General features: G+C 38.4%; 2 protein-coding genes across 2 annotated transcripts in view; both read right to left on the bottom strand.

Annotated features, from left to right (window-relative positions):
* Positions 1-487: 487 nt before the first annotated feature.
* uacaa (uveal autoantigen with coiled-coil domains and ankyrin repeats a) lies at positions 488-15,086 on the bottom strand. The gene is made up of 17 exons (XM_026927551.3): positions 14,872-15,086; positions 13,899-14,026; positions 11,317-11,405; positions 11,111-11,175; positions 10,507-10,564; positions 8,902-8,972; positions 8,287-8,393; positions 6,654-6,835; positions 5,780-5,814; positions 5,375-5,425; positions 4,969-5,034; positions 4,799-4,823; positions 4,674-4,714; positions 3,235-4,353; positions 2,937-3,074; positions 1,214-1,279; positions 488-812 (listed from the first exon to the last, which is right to left on the bottom strand). Exons 1-17 carry the CDS (start codon positions 14,917-14,919, stop codon positions 741-743), a joined length of 2,361 nt encoding a protein of 786 aa, XP_026783352.3. The 5' UTR covers positions 14,920-15,086; the 3' UTR covers positions 488-740.
* A 2,601-nt stretch (positions 15,087-17,687) lies between these two features.
* The window catches only part of morf4l1 (mortality factor 4 like 1), a 10,448-nt gene continuing 2,180 nt past the window's right edge, over positions 17,688-25,955 (bottom strand). The window contains exons 5-12 of the mRNA XM_026926928.3: positions 25,936-25,955; positions 25,795-25,820; positions 25,532-25,620; positions 23,130-23,231; positions 22,896-22,984; positions 22,323-22,495; positions 20,014-20,098; positions 17,688-18,343 (exon numbers count right to left, since the gene is read on the bottom strand). The exon at positions 25,936-25,955 is cut by the window's right edge and continues 61 nt beyond it. Coding sequence (XP_026782729.1) covers positions 18,259-18,343; positions 20,014-20,098; positions 22,323-22,495; positions 22,896-22,984; positions 23,130-23,231; positions 25,532-25,620; positions 25,795-25,820; positions 25,936-25,955 — 669 coding nt within the window. The 3' untranslated portion in view covers positions 17,688-18,258. The remainder of the gene's footprint in view (positions 18,344-20,013; positions 20,099-22,322; positions 22,496-22,895; positions 22,985-23,129; positions 23,232-25,531; positions 25,621-25,794; positions 25,821-25,935) is intronic.

The raw sequence follows: 25,955 nt of genomic DNA, 5'->3' as shown, positions 1-25,955 counted from the left end.
GGATATATTTTAAGAGGCTAGGATTTATTGACTGTGCAAATATTCTCATAGAAATTAGAGATAATTCTAATAAATATTAGTAGAAATGTGTTGTGTGAGGGCAGACTGCACTTCACAGTCAGGACCTGAACAGGGTTCACTCACCAGCCTCTACTAGTCCATGAAGGTGAGTTTGACTGCAAAGCATACGTACAACATCAGAATAGGATTTTTCAGAGAATTTACACCCTCTATATTTCCTCACTACAAATTAGTTTGCAGCAGAAGCCACAAGAGGGCAGTCCTGTTCCTCCAACATGTACAGCAGCCGCTTAATTAAGGCACCTGAATCAAAAACCACAGCCAGATCAGATCTCATTACCACAAAGCTCTATAACAAGAAGAAAATTTCAAGTTTACATCTGATCTTTAAAAAAAGGATAAGAGCTTTGATGGAAGATTTTCTTTAGAAGAAGCCATGAAAGGCAAAAGCATGTCAATCAATTTCTATTTGTTTATTAAAGAACGGTTAGCAAATTTGTACATATCATACATTCTATAAAATAATCATTATTTTATATATTTACATAATATATAATAAAAGGTGCATAAACTTGTGTACAGTAGTAAACATCTAATCAGTAACACAATCACACATTCTCTCTCACTCTCTCTCTCACATGTACACACACACACACTCAGAAAGAGAGGGAGAGATTAATGTAGACACTCCGACACAGAGAGACAGAGACAAGCAATGATCAACATACACACTCCTGTCTCATTTGGGCAATCTGAAGCAGTGCCAATCTGGCCTCCTCATCCATGTGGCCCTGCAAATACAAAACACAATGATTAGTCTCTAACCATATCTAAAACTGCTTTGGTCATAGTGTTAGGGTCAAGCATAGCATATCAACCATTTAACCCCTCCAGCTCCAAGTATATTATTTAATTATTCTTCAAGCATACAGTATAATCCATATATTAATAGAACACTAAAATATTAATATATATATATATATTATTCTATATTATTAATATACAATAATATAGAATAACTGATCATTCTATAAAGTATTCAGTGACTACTGTGAAACTCATAGGAAGAGATATGTGGTCTAAAGAGTGAGGAGTGTTAGTGTGAACCTGCAAAAAGGTTCTGGAAGTTAAAGGGATTATTAAGAACAATATACATATGAAATGGTATAGTAGTGTAAGCTCTAAATCATACCTGTGCTGCACTGAGAAGACGTGTACGATATATACCAAGAACCTGTCTATAATGCCTTTCAGAGTTCTGTTTAGAGAAAGAGAGAGAGAGAGAGAGAGAGAGAGAGAGAGAGAGAGAGAGAGAAAGATAACCCTCCGTTAATGTAAGGATGTTTTTTCCTATTTTATCTACAGAATTCTTTGAATTGCCTGTGGACAAAACCAATTACATTTCTTCCCTTATATTGAGACTGGTCTTATATTGTGACTGGTCAACAAAATTCCATTAGCATATTTGCCTCGCACCGCCAGGGTTGGGGGTTCGAATCCTGTGTGCATGGAGTTGCGTGCTTCATGGGTTTCCTCCGGGTACTCCGGTTTCCTCCCCCAGTCCAAAGACATGCATTGTAGGCTAATTGGCATTTCCAAATGATCCATGGTGTGTGCGTGTGTGTGCGATTGTGCCGTGTGATGGGTTAGTACCCCATCCAGGATGTCCCCTGCCTTGTGCCCCAAGTCCCCGGGATAGGCTCCAGACTACCCCGCAACCCTGTGTAGGATAAGCGGTATAGAGAATGGATGGATGGACATATATTATAGCTTGTGGTGTGCCCTGGTTACATAAATGATTTGAATGGAGAATGTTTTTTGACCGATCATGAACCTGGTAAAAGAGAAATTTATTATGCTGATTATTTTTATGCAATGTAAAGAATTCAGCCTGCATTTGAATTCTGTGCCAAAAGGATGCAGAGAACAATAACCATTTCTTAGTTAACTTCTGAATAAGCCAAGGCAACAGACTCTGTTAACTCTGTATCTACAGCAGAAATTCCAAGATAAGGCAAGAAATCTTGACCTTGGCCACAGACACAAATACACATATTAGCAGGAGCGTAACAGCAGGAGAAAGAGGAAGTGCTTGTGAAGACAGAGAGCCTGTGAGACTTTGCTAGACAGAGTTACAGGATTGAAACCAGGAAGAAACTCCACTGATCTGTTAGACAAATATGAATGTGACAAACAAATAAGAATGTGACTTCAGTACATGTGATCGCAGCCTGGACATCATAATTGTGACGTTTAGAAAAAATATGAACTTAACTTGGCCCAGAACAAACATTCGAAAATGACATCAACAAGGGACAAAGTCAAGTTTTCTTCCTTGCATAATAGTAAGAAATATTAAGATCCAGCATAAGGAAGTAAGTGCAAGAAGTCAATTAAGTGGTTGAGTTTTTGTCAAAGTAACTTCATCTCAATAAGCACTTGAAACTGTAATTTAGTTCAAGCCATCTCGATTCTCATGACAATATTTCACGGAAAACTCCAGCAAGTGGGTAAATTGGCATTTCCAGTACTGTAAAGCAGAACAAAAGATGTGCTTGCATACAATAACAATATGCATATATCTATTCAAAGCATTACGACTCATATCACATACTATACCTGATTTCTTTCACTTCCATTCAGCCACTAGCTATTTCTGCTGAGAGCGTGATGGTTTTGAGTGACAGACTATGTGAAAATCGCTTACCCATTAATAAAAATAATGATCTGGTTTGTAGTGGATTGTGTTGGAAAGGTCAAACATTTTTCAATCCCAAGATTCTCAGTCAGACAATTCATTAGCAAACACTACAGACAGTGTAGGTATAAAATATTGTGGATGAAATTGCAAACATAATCAAAGCAGCATTAGTGCCGGGTCTTTTAAACTACCCAGTTTGTAGGGGGTGACTGACCTCTAGCTGCTGCTGCAGACTGTTAATGTGTGCCTGCAGGATGGTGCTATCTGAGTGCACAAGGCTACAAACACTGCTGGGTGTTGATGAGCTGTTCTGAGTCGCCCTCTGGCCTTCAGCCTCCACTATCTCTGAATCCTGGAATGGAAAATAGTTTGGGTAAGCCACAAACCAAAAAAAATAAAAATTGGTAGTGCTCAGAAATAGTGCTCTAACTATCACAAATTTATACTTCTATCAGAAATAATATATTCTGAATAGAACTATGGTGTGAATTATGAGAATTTGTTCTTCAAACCGTATTTTGTCCTTCAGCAGTATTTAGTAGCTTGTTCTCCTCCTTAAAGTTGACAGAGGTGGTTGTACTCTTTTCTGGAGTTCCCCTAGTCTCTGTGTCTTCATTGCTCTGTGATGTTTGCTCAGGCTGAGCCTGCTTCTGCGATTCAGCACTACTTGCCTTCTTGACTTCCTCCTCCCTCTCCTTGCTGTTCTCCATCTGTTTAAGAGCCAGCCTAAGCTGAGCTACCTCCTTCTCCTTCGTCTCCAGCATAGCCACAGGCACAAACCGGGCCTGTAGGGCCTCCTGCAGGGTGTCCAGCTCTGTCCTCTGCTCCTGCAGTTCTCTAATGAGATTCTGATTTTCCTCACTGGTTTCCTGCTGCCTCAGCAGTGCTTCCTGAGCCTGGCTTTGTGCCTGCTGAAGTGCAGTACTGAGTGAGCTTCTTATAGACTCATGCTCCTCTAGGCTGATGTAGCTCTTCTTATCCATCTCTCGCTGAAGAGTCTCGCTCGTAAGATCCGTCATGGTGCTTTTTGGAGAACCAGGCTTCCATTCGGAGGGGGTTTGTATTTCCTTACAAGCCGTTTCAGTTCTCTGAGCCTCCTGACCTGCCAGCCTTGCCTCCAGTGCGTCTGTGTCCTCTTTCTTCAGCAGCTCCTCAGTGAGCTTCTGTACCTCCTGCAGGAGCCTGTCATTCCTCTCTTTTTGCTCCTGAGCTTCCCTCTTGCTTTGGCCAAGCTCCTCGTGTGCTCGATGCAGCTCTGCTCTGGCCTCAAGCAGTTGTACTCTCATCTCCTCCACTAGGTTCTCACGTACAGCTACCAAATGTGCCTGCATTTGCCTCACCCTAGACTCCGAGCCGGCCATTCTACGCTGCACCTCCCCAAGCGCCTCCTCCAGCTCCCAAGCACGGCTATGGGCCTGCTGCAGTGCTCGCTCACTGCTTCTCCTCAGCTCCTCGTAGTCCCGAGTGCGCAGGGCCAGAGCCGCGTCCAGCCTGAGCAACTCTTCCTGGGCAGCATCATGCCTCCGCCTGGTCTCCCACAGCTCCCTCTTAAGGAGATCAGCCTCAGCAGCCAGCACCTCCTTTGCTTTGAATGAGGCTGGAGCTGCTGAGTGAGGGGCATGATGTCTAACCTGAAGCACAATTTTTTAAGAATTGATAAAGAAGTAGATCTTCTGTTGAAATATTCTGTCAGCAGATCTCTTTGAACAGTCAAGAGCTTAACTTCAGATTACATACTCATAGTTGAGACTGCGTAACATATCTAAGAAAAAAAATGTTATCATTGCCTACATTACAGAAATTTGCTTTCTGATCCTAATCAAATTGACAGATAAAGGTAGTGAGGGTATAAAAATGGAATGGCTGAATGTCACATTCATCATGTCATAATGAATAGAAAAATTAAAGGGCACAGTAACAAGAATAGAGATGACTAAAGAAAGCTATATACCTGTGCATAATCCAAATGATAACTCTGCAGGTTATCTTTTCCTTGAAGGCACAAAAATTGAAGGTCAAAACAGCAGCCCAACCATTAATGTGCTACTGATTAAAATTTTAAAGTCCAGCTCTTACCATTTTCTGAGTGGCTGCCATACTCCTGTAATTTAGAGAGCACTCATTAATGAAAGGTTATTCACAACTAAACGCTATAGAAATAAAGCCTGCTGGTTCAGTGGAGAGAAAATAGCTGCTGTATGGCTCAGTCTCCATCAGCCACCATTCACCTATAGTGAGTTACTCACTGTATGCTGCTGTGGTGAAACTGTGTTAGGACAGCTGACACCTGAAGATGGGCCTTTAGCAGGAGCCTTTAAAAAGAGATAATAACTGTTAAAAATACTTGAAGCTTCTTGAAAATGTTTTTGTATGATTTAGGGCTACCTGGGTGAATAGCATACCATTTATTTCTAAATGATGCCTAATTTGCAGTTGTGCAAAAATGTCAATCAGTACAAGTGTATGTTATATTTTATATGAGTATTATATTTTATACTATGCTCTTATTATACTAAAATTTAAAAAACAAAATCTATTTGTCCCCAGTGCAGCTCAGGCTTAACTGAGTTGAATACTAATAGATATGAGCAGAAGAAATTCTAGGTTAATTTCCCAATCACTACTGCGGATGAAGGGCAATATTATGCTTACTTGCACACTCATCTTCCTCATATGCACGTGTGGTTCATTATTCACTGACCTCTGCAGAAAAAAACAACACGCATTCATTTTTTTCATTATTGATTTTAACATGGCAGAGATTGAAAATCACCCATTCACACACAGCTGAACAGAATTGGGCTGCTTCTTCAATTGCATTATTATTATCATTTTGACATCTAGGTTGCAGTAGGATTAATGGGCACAAGCATGAGAACCAGGAGAAGAGCTTTTGTTTAGATTCTGGTGGTGAGCCAAAGCAAAACCAAGCAGCAGAGAGGGACATAGAACATGCCAAATATTCAGTTTGTCTTAGTAGCATCATTAAATCATTTAAAACAAGACTCATAAATAACAATTCACCCTTCGAGACCCAGTTTTCTATTCCATCCTTACCTGCTGCTGTAATTTTGGACCAGTCTTGGAAGCCTCTATAAAAAAAAGCAAATGTAATATATTTATCATTCAGATATTGTTCAATGTTTTAGTATCAAATCTATAATATTTTCATAGATGTTTTTTTCTTTATTTTATTTATAATGTGAACAACAGTCCTGAGGGCTAGTTCTAGAGCCAGGGTCATAACACAATTCTTGCAATTTGTGGCTGTGGCTCAGTAACCTCCACTGAGGCTTTGTTTTATGGTGTAGTAAATTTCACAGCAGTCAGAACTTGAAAAATACATCAGAATACTGCTTCAGAAGAGAAACTACTTTAATGTATTCAGAAGGGGCCTACATCCAAAAGCCAGACAGCTGAAACATTGATTCGTCTCACACGTTTTTCTTTAATAAGCTCATTCAAAGACAAGTGCCAACAACATCTAACAGAATATAACATGTGCCATGTGCACACTCATAAAGGCTTAAGGAAAGAGGGCAGAGTAGAAAAAATGGGATCAGTGATCTGTAATAAACAGTGAATACCACTTCTTGCCAAATTCATTTACTTTTAGCTTAAAACACTGAAACACCGTCATTCAGTAAGAAAACTAACCCCAAAGGCCATTAAGCTGTACTGTGTAAATTCTGGCCTTCAGGAACAACTGAGTACAGTTTTCTGATCATGTTTCCACATACATCACCTAACTCTGATATCTCCCTGCAAAATCTTAATCAACAAAAGAATGTATTGTAAGTGCTACATGTACAGCCATGTTTCAGAGAAAGCAGAATGGGGTGGATTAGAACAATATTACTTCTTGCCAAATCTTGTCAGATACAACTTTTCTTCCCTATAGTTAAGCTGCTGCTTGCTTTAGATGACTTGCCTTTGCTGGCTGCATCCCACGCTTGTTTGATCATCATGATCAAGGCTTGGTCTCCACTAAGCTGGGCGTAGTGGCGTGAGTCATGGCCATGCAGGTCCATAGCAGTGACATCTGCCTTATGCTTCAGCAAGACCTCCACTACTTCATGGCAAACGTGCTCACAAGCCAAGATGAGTGCAGTCCTACACACCCACACACACAAACCCTGAGAGAACAGCACTCTATATACAGAGACAATATAATTGAGACCTTATATCAGATCCTCAGAGCATATTGTGACACCATGGCCCATGGCTCATCTCTATGCCTATTAGATTAATGTGTACAAAAGTTCATTCCTTGTATGCCTGTCATTCTCTTATTCAGGAGCATACCACACAACAATGCCCTGACCTTGCCCTTATTTACTCCAGTTCCTGTGTGTAAAGATTTTATATAAACACACACACTTCCATCAATAAAAGATTGCAATGTTGTTTTATATATAATTCTTTTCTTTTTATTTTCTTTGAAGCACACTTCAACATTCCAGCAGCTGCTTCACTCTGAATCAAAATCTAATGAAACTACTTCTTCATATCGTTTGATTTCTCTCTATACTATAGTACTGATGGATGACCTCACTCAAAAAACCTAGCATTCTTAAATATGTATTCTTAATTGGCCAAACAGGAAACACAACTATTACGGGAGAACCACAAATATTGGTTTTTCTCCTCAGTCTGGCCACCTGCCAATTCCCACTCACTAGCCAGCTTTCTCCTATCATAAAACAGAGAGAGAGAGAGAGTATGCCACCCCTCCCACCCAGAGAATATAGGCAATTTTGCTCCATTTGCTTCTGGCTACAGATTGGTTGTGGCATTGTCAGGGTTTTAACTCATTATCTCCTAACCATAGGGCAAATGCTAATCTGTTGTGCTACTATTAGAAAATGCAGATCTAGACTTAAGATGACAATGAGGCAATTCCTTACTGGTTTAATACTTGTTCTTATTTCTTATTTTTATTAACGCAAAAGAAAACACAAGTTGTCCATATTCTAGAGGTGTGCAGGGTATTGCTTTTTAATCCTACTCCCACCTGCTCACAGTTCCATTGTCCGTTACTTTTTATTGTACTTGCATGTGTTATTAACTAACAGACTTGGTTTTATTTCCCAAAATATAAATAAATGTCATCTAAAACCACAGTGACTCAGACCAGGATAAAGCTTGCGGTGCGTGAGCACCCAATACTCTCTCATTAAAAAACCCTTTGTTGACCTTTTCTTGTCAATCCATGACTTTTTGTTGGTTCCCAAAGGATCGCTATCCTGAAGTGCACCTACCCTTAACCTGCAATGTTTACAGTATACAGTAAACCTCCCTATGGGCCAAATGTGCTGTATTTGCTGTAATGCAGATTAAATTCTGAATTAGGCATAGAGATCTAATTTAGCATTTTCAAAGCTACTCTGTACAGTACAGCCATATCAGATTCACACAGCAAAGAGTCATTTGATGACTGAGGATAATTGATTAAACATGTGAAATCATGTGTGTTTCCTGCTTGGGTGGAATGAAAAGCCACACTGGTCCTTTCGGAGAGCTATCATTTAGAATGGAAATAAGAACAGAAAGAAAGAACATACTTATTTTGCTTGTCACGAAGATTGACTGATGCCCCACAATTTAAAAGTTGTTGACAAGCTCGGGTATGACCCATCTGTGCTGCTATCATTAAAGGAGAACGTCCATCCTGATGAAAATACAAAATTTTGACATAAATTACAACATTTGACATCTGTATAAATTTCTGGTTTAAACTGGTATTTAAAAAAATGTAACAAAACTTTTCTCACTAGCAAATGTTCTATATAAATATTACCATCTTTATTTTTTTGTTTTGACAGCAATTATCATTTTCAGCATCTGCATAAAACCGGTGCTGCAAATCGAAGTGGATGTCTCCTCCCTTACATTAATTACTAATAATTTTACAGTGTATCTTCGTTATAAGGATGTGGTCAAATGTAAATAGATTCAAGCAGCCATCTGCCTACAGGTGTTTGATAATAAGGTGTGGCAATTATCTTATGTATACATAGAGCTTCTAGGAGGGGAAGATGACTGTGTAAGTAAAGTGGAATTTTTCTTGCTAAGGAAATGGCCAGTTCCTGGTGTAATCATTGGTGCACTGAGTGATGTTAAGTAGTGAAGTTAGTGAAGTGCTTAAGCAAGATCCAAGATCCAAGTTTTGTTCTTACCTTGTCAACAGCACTGACAGTTGCACCGCTGCCACACAGTATTTTGATTATTGTAGTGTGACCTGCATAAGCTGAATAAACAAGCTAATATTAACATCATGTGGGTTCCACTCATACTATGCTGAGTGTATATAAATGTTTATCATGACCAGTAATCATAAACAATTTGATTACATATCAGGGATACATCAAAACAAATATTGGCTCATGCTCAAAACTGAGTAGGTTTCTGAATAACTGAAAATACAATTATTACAATATACATGACAAGGGAACTATGAATGCAGTGCCATTTAAAACTGGTAAAGTAGTCTGTGAATATGATTCAAACACAAAACACTGATCATTCAACAGGAAATCAACCAATATGTCATCCCAGACTAGGCATACTGAAATCCTTTTGCATGTTGACCTCCCTATTGAGTTCTGGTTTTGGTTAAAATTCATTTTTTATAATATTTTTTCATTAAATTTATGTAAGATTATAACATGCATGTCGACCCTTAAAACACATGCGAACAATAACCCAAAGCATCAAGCAGATGTATTAAATGTTTTGACTGATACTGAACAGCAATTTTCATAATCATAATATAAATACATTTCAGTTAAGAATAATGTTAGTTCATACACGGACAAGGCAGACCGTAATGTTTCATTTGGTCTGCTAAGGGCTTGTGATTTCCCTTTTTGTAAAAAAGGGAAGTGGGATGGAGGGATGGAGCAAGCATTCATTAATGTCCTCACCCAGTGCCCACTGGAGAGTGAGTATATGTGGCACCATCCAGAGACCACTGAACAGCTGTTTTGCTGGTAATGTACTGCACTAGATTAAATTTATAAATCACATGGGGAACACATCAGTGTGCTGCTCACCTTCACCTCACTATTCATCAGTTCTTTTAACAATCATTGTGACACTTTGCAAAATGTGCTATTTGAAAAATGAATCAATGTCCTCACTTTTGTGACTCCCTGAATGCACTAGCTGTAATAAACAAGATACTTGATTTGCCAATTGACATGCAGACAACAGTGTACAAGAAATGCTGAAATAATATTTCTGACATACACTCGTATTATAATGGATACTTCTAGCATGATAATGTGCCAGGTGACAAAGCACAAGTCGTCTCAAACTGTTTCCATGAACATGATCATGAGTTCAGTAAACTTTAAGTGGCCTTCCTAGTCACTAAATCTGAATCCAATAGAGCACTTTTGGGATATGGTGGAACGGCATGAACAGCATGAACATGCAGCATGAACGTGCAGCTGACAAATCTACAACAATTACGTGATGCAATCATGTCAACATGGAGCAGCACTTTGTGGAAGCCGTGCCATGAAGAATTGAGGCTGTTCTGAGAGAAAAGTGGGTCCTACCAAGTATTAGTATTTAGTTCCTAAAAAAGTGGCTGTTGAGTGTATAGAGATTTATAATGGACCTGGTCATAGTCACAAGGAAATATGCCATAATTAGTTAATGTAACTTATTACTCATTGGACAAGTAATACAAAATATGGAGTGTAGTATTTCCAATCTTTAGTATTCTGTCCAGGTCTTCCTGAGAAATAGTTTTGGCTGTTAGATGTTCTGCTCACCTGCTTCGTGTAAAGCTGTCCTTCCATGCAGATCTGTGCTGTCAACAGGACTTTTACACTGCAAAGCAAACTTTAATTATTACTCAAATGGATCAATCATTACAGATTAAACACTCAATCCTTTTCTTTTTTTTAACACCACAGATTGACATTCAAAAAATTTCTAATAAGTTTTTGCAATACAATACAATTTTTGTCATGCCACTGGTGTTTCTTTAGTCAAGGCTATCATTTTTCACTCAGAAAGGAGTGCCCATGCTATCTTCCTTAACCCTGAAGTAGCTCTTTTATGATTTCTCACTGTTTACTGTACACTGAGGAGGTAGTGTTGCTATGGTACAAAAACCTGCTCTGACCTTGCCTCAGCTCAAGTGCTGTATGTGAGGGACAAAAGGAGCAAAGCACAAAGACTATATGCAGCAAAGAAGAACAGAAAACAAAACAGCTGTCACTAGATCTTGTTCAACAGGATTTTGAAAGATCATTTTTGGCAGGGCTGTTTTATACCAAACATGGTACAACCATAACTTGTCATTCCAAGGCAGCTAGTTCACAGACCTTTCTTCCTGCAATTGTTAGTGAGCGAAAGCAAAACTTGCTGTACCTGCAACAGTCGCTGCACACAGGCAGAATGGCCGCCTTTTGAAGAAAGATGCAGTGCAGTTTTACCTGCAGAATAAGAAGCTGTTAATGTATGAGACATGCTTTACATGTGCTCAGTCGCATACTGCAGTCCCATAATCAGTGCAGAAGTGAAACATATCATGTATCGAGTACAATGGTTCATTAAGAGTGGAGAGTGACTCTTACCAGCAGCATCTGCTGTGCGTAGGTTGACACCGTGGGCAAGGAAAACATTGAGGCTATTTATAAGCCCGTTGCTTGCTGCTAGGTGAAGCCTGCATTGAAGGAATGAGAATTCTTATATTTTATAGTTTATATTCCTTATTTCATGGCAAATGATTAAAATGCATTTATTTCAGCAAGTTTCAAAGATTAATCTTTGTGTCTGTGGAATGTGAGGTTAGAAAAAGACAAGGGCCAACAAGAAGAGGAAACAAGAAGACAGAAAAGGCACTATGGGATACAGATAGGATCAATCCTTAATTTAATATACTTTAAAGACATTGTAATACATAAATCATAACACATTTTCCTTGTGTGATATATCATATTTCAGCATGAACAGGATATTTGGCTAGAAAACTGTTTTATTCTTAGGTATTCATCTGTATCGTGAGCTCCAAACAAGCTTGAGCTAGCTCAGCATTTTCACTTGATGAGAGCGAGAAGGTGGAGGGAGGGGTAGATGAAACATGTTATTATCATTCATTCATTCATTCATTCATTCATTCATTTATTTTCAGTTTTGTGTTCAGCTTTATCTTCAGCTTTATGTCCAACTTTATCCTGGTCAGGGCCACAGTGGATCTGGAACCTACCGTAGGAACACTGGCCATGACGCATAAACACACCAGTCCATCGCAGGGCACCATACACACACACACACACACACACACACACACACACCTGGGAGCAATTTTAGAGCAGTCAATCCACCTACCAGCATATTTTTGGGAGGTTGGACGAAACGGACAACCCTGGAGCTGTGAGGCAGCAACCCTACCCACTGTGCCACTGTGCCGCTGTGCCGCCCATGTTATTATCAGTTATTATTATTATTTTAACACACCCAGGCATGCAAGTTGATGTAATCAAAAACACAGAGGACGGTCAAAAGCCATTGCCTTTTGCTTCAAACCTGCTGAGGAACATGACCTAATGAGTTTAAAAAGTGTTGATTTCAGCTTCAGGCCAGTTTCTGGGAAAACAAGTTGAGCCCAGTAATGGCCTTAAAAACCTGCCTGATGATTCAACATTGATGATTCAACACTGAAAACTCGATGTCACGCTTAATCTTAAATTAGGAAATCGGCATATTCATACTGATCTTATTTCTCAACAGTTTCCAAAAACAGGGTATGGAGCTATATTATATTCTAACATTACATTGTTTAAAAGAGTTCGAATTTAAAAAGGTGCCACCACAAGCCACCAGAACAGTTTCAATTCACCTTAGCACTGATTCTACAGGTCTGTGGAACTGTACTGGAGTGGAGAACACCTTTCTTCCAAAAGATTTCCTCTCACTTAGTGTTTTGATAATGATGTTGGACAGCACTGTCTAATGCATCGGTCCAAAATCTCCCATAAGTGTTCAGTTGGATTTAGATCTGGTGAGCGTGAAGGCCACAGCATATCATTTACATCGTTTTCATCTTCATGAAACCATTCAGTGAGCACTCATGCCCTGTGAATGGAAAAGACCCATCAAAATAAAAAATGTTTTATAGGTGATTAATCAGAATAACTTTGTACTCATTTGTAGTGACCTTCTATCTAAGGGCACAAATGAACCCAAACTGTGCCAGCAAAATGCCACTACAGCAAAACAGAGCCACCAGTTTTTCCTGTAATTTTTCATTTGTCTGTATATTAACTAGCTACATCTTCAGAAGTCACGTTAAAACCCCCGACACTTTTACAATTATTACTTTGCTATCTTGCTGTGTACCATAACAGCTAGAAGACACAAACTGGACCAATTCTCCCCTTGTTCCCTATTTAAAACTCACAAAACATATTCATTACATGTGTGTTTAAAGAATAACATTCTCCCCAAAACTTCAATTATTATGTGCAGTGAATGTAACAGAACCCAAATTTGTGTTTCAGAAGATTTTTAAAAGCACTTTAAGAATGGTCATGCCCTCATTAATATTCTAACCTCAGTCAGCTGTTTATTACAGAAACTTACATGCAGAAAAGGAGAATTTAATAGTTTTATAGTGCATTAATTGTAAAAAGAAGCACTATAAAGCTTTATACAGTGATATAAAGTAGAGTAGAGAAATCATCTCAGCTAAAAAAATACATGAAAACCTTTTAGCTATAAAACAGACCCCACATTTCAATTTCAGCGAAAGCATGCTGCAGAGGAACACACCACTGCGAACCTCGGAGGTATCAGGCATTGAGCATCGCAGAGGATAAATCAAAAGCAAAACCCTTCACTATATGCTCATTCAGCCTCTATCTGTGAATCTATCTGTGCAGTTGTAATAAAAAGCAAATGCTAGTGCCAAGAGATGAGTATGACAAGAGAGAAAGAGAAAATAAGAATACAAATGCAAACAGTAAATGTGCTTGCATCTTTTTCATTGCGTCCTGCCCAAACTTGCTCTGCACAATCAGGTCAGTAGTACACATATTTAAGTAATGTTTCATTCATTATACTGGATGAAATGCAAGGTGAAATTCATGGCGGGCATGATAAAGAAACCAACAGTCTTCTCTTTGATTAGGGAAGGTTATTTAAAGGTGACACTCACGAAGAGCGGCCATCAGCATCTAGTTTGGTGGCAACTGCTCCTTTCTTGAGTGTGTTGGTGACTTTGTCCACATCACCGCTCTCCACTGCTTTCAGGAGACGCTCGTCATACTTGTTCCAGTCTGTAGTCTGTAACGTCAGGTAAACACGATAGCTAGATACAAAGGCAACAACAGCAAACAATCTCTGTGGACACATTCCGGATTGAATTCTGTCCACAGGACTACACGTCTAGAAACACTGAAACTCCTTAGGACAGAAGTTCATAAGAATGCTGGGATTCATGTCTCAGTTTATATCTAAATAGCTCTAAACCGCTCAACTGAAAATGCATGTGGCATTCTTAAGGGATTTAATCTCTAAATACCCGAATAGCATCAGCCTAGCAGAATAATTTTTTGGAATGTTTTAAGGGAAATAATCTACATACACTTCAGGCGCTGCAGATTTGAAACACTGCTACTCCTTCTAAAACACTTATAGACACTTAAATACATATAGATGAACTATTTTTTCTATTTTCTATGGATGAACTATTTTTTCTCCTTCTAAAACACTCAAACACATATGGATGAATGTATTTTTTTGTATTTTTTCAAATATAATATTAAAGTCTAAACATGAGAAGTGAGATTTCTCCAGAGTTTTCAGGAGGTTATTATGCTTTAACAGCCAGGTGTAAATCTGACAGGATTTTGACAGCCTCCTTGTTCACAAACTCTGCAGCTACAGACTCTTAATTTCCATATTTCTTTTGAAATGTATCTTCTAAAGAAAAAAAACAACGAAAACAATGAAGGTTTAAACGAAATATGTCAATTCGTCGCTTTTGAGGAACCCACACCCTTAATTTTTCTACTAAAGCCCCACCTCAGGAGGCTAGCAAAGTAGCCAGAGCTATTTCCTAAACTCTCCTCAGTGACCAAAAAAACAAACCCGATTAGCCTGAACCTGTTCAAGTAAATCTTACTCACGCCGCTCGACGCTTCCTGTTTCTTCAGTCTCTGTTTCAGACTTTTCATGGCTGGAGAGAGGTAGCTATAAAAGCACGAAGTGTACCAAGTCAGTACACTTGTTCGCTTGTACAGAAGTTCAGAGCAACGCGTTTTCCTGTGCAGTCAGTGAGACTCCGCCGCTCACACTGACGTGTTTCCAACACACACACACACACACACACACCAGCACAGAAACCGCATCCAGTGTGCAGGGTGAAGTCCCAGTGCGAAGGTCGGAGTCTATACACATGCACATGATCTAACACACACACACACACACACACACACACACACACATACACACACACAATTTCCCGTGTTTTTTTTTTAAATGCCACAAGAACAAGAGGTAATGAACATAGTCACATTATTTCCAACATTAATAATGCCAGACAAAGATTTTTTTTTTTTTTTTTTTTTTTGTTATTTGTTTGTTCCAGGTTTATGTATACTACAAGGTCATTTATAAAATGTAGAAAATCTGGTTTACCAAGACCCCATGTCTTCTTGTGTATATGGTGTTTACCTAATAAAATAAATAACTGCACAATGTGTTGTTTACATTCCAAAATGGCATTTTGAAAATAAAAAAAAGATCCAGACATTTCTGTTACACATCCCAGTTTTCTATTAATAGAAGCTTGTAAGCTTGTATTTCCTTCCAAAATAATCTTGGGTAAATATAATGATAAAACAAATGCATAATTGTTTCTTTCTTTTTTTCCAATCCACAAAATTCACAGGTCAGAGTTCACCGTGTTCACAGAACTGTGATCAGGGATTCTCAAACCTCTTACACTCAGCTACCCCATTAACTACAAGAAAAAAATCACAGACCCCCTCAGTACAGATTTATTTTACAAATGAACTAATTGGGGAAAAAAATTCTTTAAATGTATACAACCAGTTTTGTTTATAATAATAATAATAATAATAATTATAATATAATATAACATAATATAATAATAATAATAATAATTATTATTATTATTATTATTATTATTATTATTATTATTATTTCTGAACTTTCCCACCCATTTTATTAAACTTGTCATGAGATTGCACATTATTATTGACATTATTTATAAGCACATTAGCTTTGATAATGGTGGGTTGTGCTGTCCAACCCCATGAATCATGGGAGTAGACCATTTGTAACAAAAGTATTTTTCTTAATATTTGGAGTATATGCATTTTTTTATATCTTTACTGGCTGTAACTGCAAAAGAAAAAAAAAAAACAAGTAAAGTAAAAATTGAATGGTAGGTGTACACTATATGGTCAAAAGTTTGTGGACACCTGACCATCACACCCATATGTGATTACTGAGCATCCCATTCAAGAGTTAGTCCCCCCCTTTGCTGTTTTAATGACCTCTACTCTTTTGGGAAGGCCTTCCACTAGATTTTGGAGCATGGCTGTTCAGTGGGGTTGGGGTCAGGGCTCTGTGCAGGCCACTCGTGTTCTACGCCAACCTTGGCAAACCATGGCTTCAGAGACCTCACTTTGTGCACAGGAGCAATGTCATGCTGAAACATGTTTGGGCCTTTTAGTTCCAGTGAAGGGAAATCTTAAAGCTACAGTGTACAAAGACAGCCTATACAGTTGTGTACTTCCAAATTTGAGGCAACAGTTTGGACAAGAACCATATATTGGGGTGATGGTCAGGTGTCCACATACTTTTGGCCATATAGTGTATTTCACAATATATAATGTCATGTGTGTATATATTAAAAACACCTGTACACCTGCACATTCATGCAGTTATCTAATCAGCAAATCATGTGGCAGTAGCAAAATGCAAAAAAAAATCATTCAGATACAGGTCAAGAGCTTCAGTTAATGTTCACATCAAACATCAGAATGAAGAAAAAGTGTGACCTCTGTGACTTTGATTGTGGTATGAATGTTGGTACCAGATGGGCTGGTTTGAGTATTTCAGAAACCGTTGAGATTATCACACAACAGTCTCCACAGTTCACACGGAAAAAGTGTGAGTTAGAGATAGTTAACGGAAAAATGACCAGATTGACCTGAACCGTGAAAAAGGATTTAGTAACTCACATAATCACTCTTTACAACTGTGGTGAGCAGAAAAGCATCTCAGCATGCACCTTGAGGTGGATGGGCTACAACAGCAGACTACATTGGATACCACTCCTGTCAAGAACAGGAATCTGTGGCTATCATGGGCACAGTCTCATCGAAACGGGACAGTTGAAGATTAGAAAAAAAAAAAAAAACGTCTATTTCCAGTCTTCAACTGTCCAGTTTCAGTGAGTCTGTGCCTATAAGAGCCTCAGATTCTTGTTCTTGGCTGACAGCAGTGGAACCTGATGTGGTCTTCTGCTGTTCCACCTCATCCACCTCAAGGTTTTATGCGTTGTGTTCTGAGATGCTTTTCTGCTCACCAGTTGTAAAGAGCACTTGTGTTACTATAGACTTCCAGTCTAGTCATTCTCCTCTGATCTCCCTCATCAGCAAGGTGTTTCAGCCTGCAGACCCTCCACTCAAAGGATGTTTTTTTTTTTTTTCACATTGTTCTCTGGGAAAGACTGTTGTGTGAGAAAATCCCAGGAGATCAGCAGTATCCAGCCCATCTGGCACCAACAACCATGCCACGGTTAAAGTAAAGTCTGTGACATTTTTTTCCCCATTCTGATGTTTGATGTGAGCATTAACTGAAGCTCTTGACCTGTATGTGCATGAATTTATGCCTTTTGCTGCTGCCACATGATTAGCTGATTAGATAACTGCATGAATGTGCAAGTGTTCTCAATAAAGTGGACTCTGTATGTATTTGTGTGCACTTTATTGATTCACTGATTCCCAAATTTGTAAATGCGCCAAAACAGACATTAAATAAAACATTCTTTACACAGCGCATTATCCTTTCAAAAAGATTAAGGTGCATCTTTATATTAATTTACCTTCTTGGATAAATTGTGAGCAGACGCAAATGTTTGCACATTATATAATAAGCCACGCTAGTGAAAAATGACACAGCCATATTTGAGAAGGATGATTTATTAACAAACATACTATATATATTTTAAAAAAAAAAAAAAAAAAAAAAAAAAAGACTGCAGTATTTACCTTGATTCTGCTTTACCCACAGTATCAGTGTTTTCCGAACCAAAATATATTTCAACAACATGGGGACAGTGAGCAGCATTCCAATAAGCCTTAGTACTAGTCCTGTTCACTGGGCTGTTATCAGTCTTGATTTACCTTCCAGTCACCCAAACTGTTCTAGGGCTTTCATTGGATTTTGGGGTTTCCCGTAGAAAGGGGTTTTAAAAAGAAACAAATAAAAAATATTCAGTAATGAAATTTCAGCACCACTGATCATCATTGGCTTTGTGTTCACACAGCCTTGCGGTGGTACTCTGGTGGTGCAACCTCGTAGTCACTGGCGTTGAAGAGAGACGATGAATTCTTCACCAAATACCTGTATCAACCAAAGTGATCACAATTAAAACTGCACAACAAACAGTTTTATACCACAGTGCTGTTGAATTCTCTATTCCAAATGATTAACTTTCTACAACAGCTGCTGTGACAGTAGTTCAGCTTCAAGGCAAATCACAGGTCTATATTAATGCACTTGTTTAAATACATTATCATTTCTAACAAATAAATTGCATAGGAACTTGTATAGCAGATGCACCACAAACAGATTAAATACCCTTGTGTTATTGCTGATGTGGTGAAGTTTTCTGTGAGGAGACGTTTATAGCATTTATGGAAGGAGTCTCCAGTGTCAGCACTTTCTCACAGTCAGAGGTAAAACTGTTCTTTTCAGTTTTCAGACACGGGAAAATCTTAAGAATAGACAGCTTTGTGGTTCCTCAGTAACATGAAAGAGGTAGTTTTTATTTTCTGTCTTAATTTCAGGAGAGAGAGAACAAGTAGAACTCGATATCAACCACATCGACAGGGATGTCACCACCAACAAGGTTAGTCCTCCAATACCCTTAAAACAGGAAGGAAGCAACTGAAGAAAAAATTTCAGACATTTGACCTTGATGTGTCCTTGACCCTGTTTGGATCAATTCCAAAATCCAATAAGTTAATCTGCTGGTTACAATGATAATTCCACATAAATCTTGCATTCAAAAACTTGTTCTTGAGATATTGTGCTAATGAGAATCTCAGACAGGTAGACAGCCAACTCAAAAACATAAATTTATGCCACCTTGTGGCGGAGGCATAAACAAGACAGGCTGGTGATGGAACGACTGTTTATAGCTGCTATAACATAAGTGATAACTGGACCTAACATGATTTGCAGATGTTCCACAGCATTAAACATAAAGGGGGAAAAAACATATGCAGTGTTGTTCTTTAATAAATAAAAATCAGATCAACATTTCCGAATGTGCCATCACTGGGGAAAAAAACACACCATGTCATTGATTATTTTCATATAACAACATGCCCTGTCGAGTTTTATCCATACTGGAAAGAGGAGGAGCAAGCAGGAGACATTTTAGTGGATGTTCACTGAAGCGAAAGCATGTGCATCAGTGTTCACAAAACTCCAGAAAGTATCAAAGACTAATTTTACTTTTCTGTCTAGTCATGAATAAGACTTCAAATTGTAACATATTTATTAATATGTAATATAACACAAATTATTTGAACAGATTTTCATAAAACCCAGATGTGCCAAAATGGTAAAAGATGCAATATTTCCTAAACCTTCCTAAACCTCTTGTCTGGCTTCAGTTGGATTTCCATACAAAACCTACAAGTTACATTTTTACACAGATTCATCAGTATCTTGTTTGTTCTGTGCAACACTCTGGCCACATCCTCACTGCGACTCTGGAAGCCAAGACAGATCCAACAGTTACAAATGATGCTCCCTAAAGCACCAGTGGGGATCGCTTTCCAACTCAATAGTCAACCCAGAACCCGTGATCCAATTAAAGCAACAGAGCACTCAGTGACGTATTCTCCAAAGGTCCTCTAACTCAATATTCAATTACACTGCCCTAGAGTCCCATTCATCTCTGTACTGCTAGTTAATCTCATTTTTAGCCAAGACAACACACTGCAAACACCACTAGTAAGTAGGACCTCTTAAAAGCTTCAGTAGTATTAATGCATACTTACTTTAAGAAATCTTGCAGGTAGCTGAGCAGCAGAGCGAGGCTTTTCTCATCCAGAGGTGTGTACGCCAGCATGGCCCCAATCCTCACTGTCACACATTTAAGATGAAAAGGGGTGAAAGGCATGAGAGTAAGGTGCAAACACTATTGTACCTACTTACTACCTTACTTCTGCTTGAGGTTTTTAAATGTCTTAGACTAGTTTTGGCTAAAATCTAGAAGCTCAGTTGCTTTGTCAATACACAAATCATGTAATGTTGGAATATGAAGTGCATGTTGTTTAGCACGTAACTACTCAGTGCTGTGCCAATTTCAAAAACGCAAGACATTTTTCAAGTTTGAATGAAAACTGGCTGAGCTAACAAAGTAAATGGCACATTTAGTTTATTGTTAGCTAACAAACAAAATCATACATTTTTACAGATTCAGCAAGTAAAACATCTTACTTACTTACATCTTATTTATTAACCTATAGGCATATACAGTATATAATGATGATGACAATCCCTCTCCCGAGATGCCTTTTCCTCTCCCTTTAAATCTTGATGTATGGTCATTGCTTAATCTGTGGCGTCCGCCATGTTTATGAGGGCTGAAGCTCAGTAAAGCTAATGCTTTTACGCTCATTTTATGCACACACCACTCCTGGCACCCAAACAGATAACAAATTATCAACATTAGCTGAACACCACATATCCACAGATGCCTCAGCAGTTTTATTTTTCATGGGTAAAGGCTGATCTTGTGGGACTCTGTTCTCATGATTATCACAGTAACTATAAATCAAGAATCAAAAGAAGTACACTGCAGAGACCTCGTTCAAATGGAGGGATGGCACTTCCAAATCTCATGTATTATTACTGGGCAGCCAACATAAGAGCGCTGATGTTCTGGTTAAAGAATGACATCACTGCCCCTGTTTGGACAATTCTGGAGGGTCCACCTCTCTAGTAGCTTTACTGTGTTCTAAAATACCATTTACTCAACCAGTCTCTAGCTTGACTTCTATTCCAGTCGTTGTACATTCAGTTAAAATCTGGAATCAGATTAGACGATCGTTCTCCCTTAAAGAGGTATCACAGGCTGCACCATTTGCTAGAAATTACATGTTTGTCCCATCAATGATGGATGATGCCTTTGAGGTTTGGGCTAGAAAGGGTTTGGTCTCACTGTCTGGTCTCACTGTCTAAACTTTATACTGATGGAAATTTTGCGTCCTTCGAACAGTTGGTACATAAATTTGACAGTCCCAAATCACATTTTTATAGGTATTTGCAACTTCAGGACTTTGTAGCATTGAATTCTAATTATTTTCCATTATGCCCTCCAATCTCTTTATTAGACTCATTTTTTGAATGTAAATCAGTCCAAAAACAGGCTATAAGCAGGATCTATGAATTACTCAGCATGTATGATTCAACTCCTTTAGATCTACTCAAAAATAATTGGGAGACAGATTTAGGTGAACTAATTTCAGTGGAAGTCTGGCACAAAATAATACAGGATATCTCCTCATCATCCATTTGCCTCAGACATGCTGTAATACAATTTAAAATTGTACACCGTTTACACTGGTCTAAAGTCAGACTTTCTAAGATTAAAGCTGACATAGATCCCACATGTGATAGATGCAGGCAGGCTCCCGCAACTCTGCTGCATATATTTTGGACATGTCCAAGACTTCATATGTTCTGGACCAATATCTTTGAGACCTTCTCTGGGCTATTTGGAGAGGTAGTAGAGCCATCCCTATTTATTGCATTGTTTGGTGTGGCCCCGGAAAACATTAGTTTTAGTAAAAGGAAAATTAAAATATCGGCCTTCTGTTCCCTTCTGGCTAGGACACTGATACTGATTAAATGGAAAGACCCTATTCCACCGACATTCAGCCACTGGATAAGGGAAGTCATGTACCATCTTAAGCTGGAGAAAATTAGGTATACAGTTAGAGGGTCCACTGGGGCGTTTTATAAAATTTGGCAACCTTTCTTAACTTTTGTTGAAGAAATGAAAGGCAATATGGTATTGTAAAAGAAAGGGGGTGGGGAATATTATTCATATCTACTTCATATTGTTTATTTATTATTATTATTTTCTTTGTTTACGGATGTCTGATCATGTATAGTACTCTTATGCTATGTCTGGTGTTTGGGGGATGGGGGAGTTCAGTTTTGTATGCCTTTGTTTTTTCTGTAGAATTTGTAACCTTGATCCAAAAAAAAAACAAAAAAAAACAGTAACTATAACTCAAGGATAAGGATGGAAATGCTACAAAGCATGATCACGATGAAGAGTTTAGCTAACAGTGCATACCAAAAAGCCTCAGCAGGTGTGGTGCCCCATAAATCTGCGACATTGACGTGTCTGGATAGTTAGCCAGGATCTCTGCGTACTGCGGCCTCTCAAACTTGTAGAGGAGCTGCGTGCCCAACATAACGTTGAAGTACTCGCGGATGCCAGCCACCACTTCATTCACAGCGTATTCCCTAAATAAAGACATCATCGCCCACTTCATCACAAAAAGAAAACATCTGAACCCACACTGTAATTTATATTCAAAAGCTGATATTTTAATAGGATTGGCTTATTAGATTAGATCAGATGCCACTTATATTAAACATATAAATACAACGAGTCCTTTCCTGTCCATAACTAATAACTAATCCATTTTCTATATTAGGACAGGTTTCCATTTTGAAAGGAAAACACACTGCCTATCACAAACTGCTCAAAACAGTGCTGTTCCTCTCAAGGAATAATCCAGTTTACCACCAGAAAGAAGAATTTCATGAACACTTAAAGTTAAGGTCTAATATTTAAAACCATATAGACATAGCTTCCATTAACTACCTGCTCCATGCATTTCCCCTTATTAATTGTGCATACTTGTTATCAGAGGTTCCTCTTGATTTCTTGTAACTTGCATAGTCCTCCAGGATTGTGTCTACATTCTTCTTTCCAGGCAGGTGGAATAGCTACAGAAATAAAAATACCACACAGTCATAATCACAACGCGAACACATACAATGAAGCTACGTTTTGCAGGTCACTGTACTAAAATGCAAGACATTTCTAAGCAGCAGCGTTAGGGAAAATGTTAGGTAGGTTTTTAAGCGTCACCTGCTTTTGTCTAGTGATCAGGTCCCAGTCATCAACCAGCCATGGCTTTAACTCCTCAGGAATCTTCACCTTTACTTCCACACGATTAATAAAGGTCTCCTCCTACACCAAAACAGTTCCTATTAATAGCCGGTTTTACCTTGGGGATTGCCAAAACTCCTGAATTATTACAGACACATTTGACAAAAAAACCACTCTTTCATTTCTCCTAATTATTTCAAAAGTGGAAAATATTTAAATGGAAAGTTTGGCCAAATTCAAATAAAAATAAAAAGTATGCATACTCTAAATATTACTCTATACTTCCTATATCAGCCAAGATGTTTCTACTGTTTTGTACAGAAACTACGAGGCTAATTCTACAAGGCTAACAAGTAGAAGTGTTTAGGATCATGAAACTACATGTCAATCATTACATAAAAAAGCAGAACGTTTGATTTAAAAAAATATGTACTTTCAATTTAATTTGGATATTTATAATTTAAATAAATTCTAATCAATTTGTAAATCCGAATGGAGCGGGACTAGTGGAAATAGATTCCAACTTCAAAATGACTGCTGCTAGTGGTTTTAACTTTGTAACATACTTATTTTTAATCAGATTGCAGAAAGCCAAGCCTGTTTAATATTGCTGGACAACTAGGTTTGAGGCTGGTGTGAGACAATTTAAGCCTGCATTTCTGTGCTAAACTGGTAGCTATAAGCTTTCCACTGATAACAACATTAGTGTCATAGTCTTTGTGCAAAATCAAAGAATCAAATGGCAGACACCAAACATATCTTGGTAACATTTGGAAAACAGTATAAGTTTCACATTCGTCTGAAGTACATATAGTCATGGAAAAAAGAAAGTCCACCATCCTTCAATTCTATGTTTTTAGTTATCTGGGTTTAAGTAACAATTGTGTGGTCCTCAACAACTTCTATAAACAAACAAGTAACCTCAGGTGACAACAAAACCCCACAACAGATTTCAATATGTAGTCATTAAGTACACCCTATAATTCAGTAACATGTAGAACCACCTTTAGCAAAAAAAACACCTGAAGTAAATGTTTTCTGGAGGAGTTTATCAGTCTCTCACATCGTTTTGGAGATCATCGTTTAGGTCGATTTGCTGGTGTGCTTGGGATCATTGTCCTGTTGTATGACCCAATTTCGGCCCAGTTTAAGCTGCTGGACAGATGACCTCACTTTTGTCTCAAGAATATTCTGGTATAAAGTGGAGTTCATCATTGTCTCAATGACTGCAAGTTTCCCAGGGCCTGTGGCTGCAAAACAAGCCCAAATCCTCACCCCTCCACCACCATGCTTGCCAGTTGTTATGAGGTGTTTTTGGTGATATGCAATGTTTGGTGCTGTCCATGATGAACTAGCATCTCCACCTTGGTCTCATCAGCCCAAAGGATATTGTTCCAGACCTTTTGTGGTTTATTCAGATGCAATTTTGCAAACCAAAGTCATGCTGTCATATTCTTTTTGGAGAGAAGGGGCTTTTTGCTAGCCATCCTTCCATGAAAGCCATACTTGTTCTGTCTTACACTGATTGTCATGAACATAAACATTTAATGTGCTTACAGAGCCCTGTAAGGTCACACGATGTAAATCTTGGGTTTATCTTTACATCTCTGAGCATGAAATGGTCTGACCTTGGTCTGAATTTGCTGGGATGCCCACTACTGTGAAGATTTGCAACTGTCTTGAACGTTCTCCATTTGTAAACAATCCTTCTCACTGTAGAATAGTGAATTTCAAATTGTTTGGAGATGGCCTTATAACCCTTCAAATAACCTCATATAAATGCATAACTTTTGGCAGTTTACCTCTATAAAAGCAGAACTTTTGGTAGTTTGGTGTTCAGGAGCACTCAGGTGTCTGTCTACATCTTGCCAAGAAGAACAGACATCAGCCATGACCTCAGAGAAGCAAATGCTTCTCTGAATGCTTCTCTGAGGTCATCACTGATGTCTGTTCTTCTTGGCATGATGTAGACAGACACCTGAGTGCTCCTGAACACCAAACTTCCAAAAGTTATGCTTTTATAGAGGTAGTCACACTTCTTGTTATTAACTAATCGTGTACATTTCATTAGTAACACTTGACTGCTAATTACTCTCTTAATGATTGTGGAAGTAGGATGGGTGTACTTACTTTTTCCCCACCTGGATTCTGACTGTTGGTTAACATTTTGGAGAAAAATCGACTATACACTGAAATCAGTTGTGTTTTTTTTGTTGTCACCTGAGGTTATTTGTTGGTTTATAGAAGTTGGCGGGGATGGCACAGTTGTTATTTAGGCCCTGATAAATAAAAACATAGAATTGATGGAGGGCGTACTTTTATTTTTCCCCATGACTGCACATGTACGTGTGACCTAGTAGACAAAATAGGAATTAACATACACTCTCCACAGTTGGGTCAACGCGTGCCCTCTTCTTGCGTGGAGGGTGAGGAAGTTCTCCAGTGCTGGTCCCTTCTCCAGCTCCTGGTGCTGGAGGAGAATCAAAAAATTCAGCAAACTTTATTATAATCAATTAAATTATCTACATTATCTACCTCAGTGCCTTAGAGTTTGATTGCAAATTATGAACCTGGTAACTTTTTTAATCAAAATAAGTAGAAAAGTACACCAAACTAATATAGTGATCGAAATTTTTTAACTTACTTTTTTGTTTGTTCTTTTTTGTTTTCCTAAAAATAAAAATAGAAAACTTATTTTAGAAAACTTTGAATATCTGAGTGGTTGATTATTAGAAAGATGCCACTTGGACAAAGAGACCAAAAATCAAGGAAAAATCAAACTCACACATCAACGTTTTTTTGCTG

Source organism: Pangasianodon hypophthalmus, chromosome 6, assembly GCF_027358585.1.
Source record: "Pangasianodon hypophthalmus isolate fPanHyp1 chromosome 6, fPanHyp1.pri, whole genome shotgun sequence".
NCBI classification, from domain to species: Eukaryota; Metazoa; Chordata; class Actinopteri; order Siluriformes; family Pangasiidae; genus Pangasianodon; species Pangasianodon hypophthalmus.
Note: the sequence above shows the minus strand (reverse complement) of the source record. Positions and strands in the feature narration are given on the sequence as shown.